Here is a 5,024-nt window from a genome sequence, read left to right on the forward strand (position 1 = left end):
GACTTCCATCCTGATCGGCAAACTATGCCGACTCACACAGATTTGGTTCAATCTCAAACACTCATTTCTAATTCAACCACTTCCAAAACTTATTTTTCGAGGCACACACACCCATCGTTTTTTTTTCTTCAATCGGGTATTGAAATCTTCGCCGGACGTGACAATCTCCCCGTACCATCCTGCCACTAATATATGAATGCGATCTCTAACAACATCAAGATATCACAGTAATTTGACATTCTTCTATCTCGAACGAGAAAGACAAACGGGCGATCGCTTGCTTGATAATTTCCAAGATTCCGGTGGTTCGCACATAGCAATCAAAACATGGAAGTGTGCGATCGTGGACGAACCCTGAATTGTTCAATTAGGTGGGACAGTTGGGTGGGGAACGAGCGGTCCTCGTCCTATAGTTTAATGAGCCGATCGATCGTAATCTCACCACTCGCAAAGCTTCCCCTCTTCTCTCCAACCTCGCTCAGGACAAAAACCCCATAAAAAAATCCAACGTTCTTGTTCAACGTATGACACATATTAGTGCTCAGCCCAAGTCAAGTCGACGTACTCTTTTTCTGGTTTCCTCTCTCTTTCTTTGACTATTTCTCCTAAAACCCAAGTGATGTCACCCCCTGGTTCCGTCTTCCATTTGCTCTCTCAAGCGTCCCCATTCCCATTTCGTGGCGTACCACGATGTTGTCTCTCTCTTGGGCTCCTCCTCCTCCCGCGTCCTCGTCTCTTGTTCTGCACTTGCTGTTTCCACTGTTCTTGATCTTGATCAAGACTCCTCGTTCCCTGGGCGAGGACTATTACTCGAGCTGCACCGAGAAGTTCAGCTGTGGGGACGTTGTTGACGTTGGCTATCCTTTCTGGGGAGGCAGCAGAGCGAGCTTTTGTGGGTATCCCCAGCTGGAGCTCAAGTGCGAGAACGGAAGCACCGCGACCATAGTGATACAGGAAGTGAAGTACCGTGTTCTGGGGGTGTATCCTGATCCTATTCAGGTGCTGAGAATCGCGAGGGACGACTATATGCAGGGACTCTGTTCCACGAATTTCCTCAACACGACTCTCGACTCGTCGCTGTTCCAAATCGCCTACGGCTACACCAACTTCACTTTACTCTACGGCTGCCAAACGGTTGTCCCACTTTTCTCATGTCCTGTGCAAGGGGTTCCGTACACGGGGGGCTATTATGTGTTGTCAGGGTTGGTTGTTCCCATTGGATCGTGCTTCAAGAGCGTGGTAGTCCCGCTTTCTTTGGATGTTTGGAGTACCTTGGGGAATAGCTCGTCCAATTTAGTTGAGGTGCTGCAGCATGGTTTTGAGGTTCAGCTGAAGGTGGATGGTGAAGCATGTGGGGAGTGCACTCAATCGTTTGGAGTGTGTGGTTACGATCTCGCTACGAATCAGACCACTTGCTATTGTCCTGGCCAGTCCTTTGGTTCCAAAACCTGTGGTTCATCAATATCTGCTGCGCCGCCAGAGGCAACAACTGCTAAATCTACACAAGGTAGTTCATCTTAACTTTTCTTTTATCACTTATTCACTTTGCGGAGCAATTTGGGAGTGAGGAATAGGATGGAAAGAGAAGGGTAGAGGAAAATATGGTGGAAAAATGAATATGCCATTGATTGGAAGAAGAAAGGAAATGGAGAGAGAATAACGCGGAGAGAAAGTTTTCAATTGGATCCCAAAAGAAACAATCTCAAACGAAGGTCACTTGAAGTATAAAACTTATACTTTACTTGTAAATTTAGATGTTCCTGTTTACTTCCATTCCTCCAATTTCCTCTTCATCCGGACAAGGTCAAGAGCAGATATGTTTTCTCTGCTTCCAATCTCTATGTCTTCTTATTCCCCTCATCATTTTCTTTCCTTCCTTTCTCTTTTTTCCAAACAAAGGGTTAGCCTCTTAAAAATAGGAGGAAAAAAGTGACCCATTTGTACTTTTTGACTAGAGTTTGGCTGGCCCTGCTAACTGCTAAGCTTCCATAAGTTTTCTTTGGACTAAAGCAAAGTTGTTGGAAGACTCACCCACACTTGAGTAATTTTCATGAACCATCACTTTCCCAGTGACATTAGTAAGTGATATTTTATCTGCCAGCCACATCTAAAATGATGCTCTAATAGATGTCCCTTAGAGTCTGCCAATCAATGCTCAATAGAGCATTATATTTTTTTTTTTCTACACGGAGAGTTGGTGAAAGTTGATATCTCTGGACTTAGTCAAACCCATCCATCACATCCACCCTTTTAAAAACAAGAACCTTGTAGGTTATGAGTCACAATACTGAGTAGATGACATCGAGTAATTCATTGATAAAATTCGGAGAGACATTTACCATCATATGATATACTATCATGCTGAATCAAGATTTATCATGTTCGCTAAATTGTGCTTGGATTTTCTGCTAAGACTGAGCATTGCTTCAGATGAGACTGGTTCTTTCTAATGATTATCACTGTTGTTTCTCTTGAATAAACTTGAAAATCTAGGAAAAGTTGGATTTTGTGAGATATTTACCATAGAACCACTGCAATTTCTTTGACTGGAGAGCTACTTAAAGACAGATACATGACTAATTTTTTTTCCCTTGTCCCGTCTGATCGCTCTCATTTTTTTAAGTATAGTTCGAGTGTGCTTTCTTATTCTCTAGAATGATTATCAGGACAAGTTTAGGGCAACAAAGCCACTTGATTTGTCTTTAAGAACAGAAGGATTTGGCACACTCCAGTTTCAAGATAATGTTCACCAATTGATGCCATTATAACTTTTTTCTATTCTCCTTCAATGTTAAGCAATTGAAAAGTTTAGTTTGGTCAATTCAGTAAACAGTTTTTTCTCATGGGTGATTTTATCAAACATAGGTTCTTGAGATTTGGAGATAACATTATCTTTAGAACACTTCAAATTGGACTTAAAGTATTTGCCTGATTCTGAAGCTACTAATTATTACTATGGACTGTCGTTGTGGATGTGGATATGAATTTGCCTCGTAAACAAATTCCATTCTTAAATAGTTAGAGTAGGATTAAAGAACTGACATCTTACTTGTCTTTTTCTCGCTTTTTTAGCAATTATGGCTTGATTATTAATTCTCAGTCTTATCTCTGACGCAGGGAAGAAGGATTCTAAATCACTCAGTATAGGTAATATACTCTCTGACAATGAGCAAATTTATGATGTCCAATAAGTGATGGAAAAGTGAATGTTCGTTCATATTGTGCAGGCCTTGGCATTGGCGGAGCTGGTTTTGTGGGGATTCTGCTAGGTTTCTTGTTTGTCTGTTTAGTGCGGAGAAAGAAAAAGAAAGCTGCTTTCCAAATTCAAACCAAAGATCTCGGCAGTACTCCTTCAAACAAAAGCCTGCTCATATCAAGCAATTTCACTAGAAGCATACCGTCTTTTCCTTCTTTGAAGTCCGACCTTGAGAAGGGAAGCACCTATTTTGGAGTTAAAGTCTTTGAGTACGTAGAACTTGAAGAGGCTACTCAAAATTTCGATCCTTCTCGAGAACTTGGAGATGGAGGTTTTGGGACGGTTTATTACGGTAGGGGATGCACTGTTAGTCATTAATGTAATGAACCATGGGAACTACTAGCCCATTAATCAAAGTAGTAATGATTTGTTGCAGGTGAGCTTCGTGATGGGCGAGTAGTTGCAGTCAAGCGCCTTTACGAGAACAATTTGAGACGTGTTGAGCAGTTCATGAATGAAGTAGAGATCCTAACACGCCTGCACCACCAGAACCTAGTGAAGCTGTATGGATGCACCTCAAGACGGAGCCGGGAGCTGCTTCTTGTCTATGAATATATTCCTAATGGAACAGTGGCGGATCATCTCTATGGAACGCGAGCGAGTTCTAATTTGCTTCCTTGGCGTGTTAGGTTGAAAATAGCCATTGAGACTGCAGATGCACTCACTTACCTTCACGCATCCGATGTCATTCACCGTGATGTTAAGACTAATAACATTCTCCTAGAGAACAATTTCTGTGTAAAGGTGGCTGATTTTGGTCTTTCACGGTTATTCCCCACAGATGTCAGCCATATATCTACTGCTCCACAAGGAACTCCTGGTTATGTGGATCCAGAGTATTATCAGTGCTACCAACTTACAGACAAGAGTGATGTATATAGTTTCGGTGTTGTCTTATGTGAACTCTTATCATCAAAACCTGCAGTCGACACTAATAGGCATCGTCAAGACATTAATTTGGCCAACATGGCTGTCAACAGAATTCAAAATCGTACATTGCATGAACTGATTGATACTTCTTTGGGGTTTGAAACAGATTATGCAGTTAGGAGGATGATGACCTTCGTGGCAGAGTTAGCTTTTCGGTGTTTGCAGGACGAAAGAGATATGAGGCCAACTATGGAAGAAGTCTTGGACACTCTGAAAAGAATTGGGACTGCGCAGATAGAAGAGCAGAAAGCCGAGGTTATGGACGAAGTTCTAGACACCTTGAGAGGATTCCAGTATGAGAATGCAAGAGTGAAGAAAGCTGAGGTGATTGACATCAGGTCAGATGAAGTTGGGCTTCTAAAGAATATGCCTCCCTTGCTTTCCCCCGACTCGGTGGTCTCACCTAATTGGGGAAGCAACCCTACCACACCTAATTCCATTTAGCAATTGAGATTTCCTGTTCTGTTTATTTCATAAATCTTGAAGCAGGGAAAGTGATTTCATGTATGATGACCATAAGCTCTGTGGCCTTCTAGTCTGATGTTGTTTAAGCAGGTGGACAGGAGTTACTGAGAGCAATGTACATAGTAAAAGCGATCTGCAGTATTTATCTGTTTCTATGATATTTTGTGATGAATATACTTGCTGGCTGTTCTCTCTTGGAAATGTTAAGGAAACCAGCGCATGCAGTGCACTTATCATAAGTGGTAATCATCTGGTGTCACAGGAGCAATTCATTGCGAGATTGTCCAAAATGATGTCATTTTACAAGTTAATACTAGTGTTGGTGGATCTACCATGCAAGTATTTGGTGTTGCTGATGTATTAGGAAAAGTGT

At 41.9% G+C, this 5,024-nt stretch overlaps 1 protein-coding gene across 1 annotated transcript; it reads left to right on the forward strand.

Annotated features, from left to right (window-relative positions):
• Positions 1–454: 454 nt before the first annotated feature.
• LOC115674014 (LEAF RUST 10 DISEASE-RESISTANCE LOCUS RECEPTOR-LIKE PROTEIN KINASE-like 1.4) lies at positions 455–4,809 on the forward strand. Its single transcript, XM_030596310.2, has 4 exons — positions 455–1,507; positions 3,118–3,147; positions 3,228–3,548; positions 3,633–4,809. Exons 1-4 carry the CDS (start codon positions 691–693, stop codon positions 4,628–4,630), a joined length of 2,166 nt encoding a protein of 721 aa, XP_030452170.1. The 5' UTR covers positions 455–690; the 3' UTR covers positions 4,631–4,809.
• The last annotated feature ends 215 nt before the right edge of the window (positions 4,810–5,024 follow it).

The sequence above is a fragment of the Syzygium oleosum genome, unplaced genomic scaffold (assembly GCF_021117445.2).
Source record: "Syzygium oleosum isolate NSW1041296 unplaced genomic scaffold, Sole_v2.1 Sole_v2.19, whole genome shotgun sequence".
Classification (NCBI taxonomy): domain Eukaryota; kingdom Viridiplantae; phylum Streptophyta; class Magnoliopsida; order Myrtales; family Myrtaceae; genus Syzygium; species Syzygium oleosum.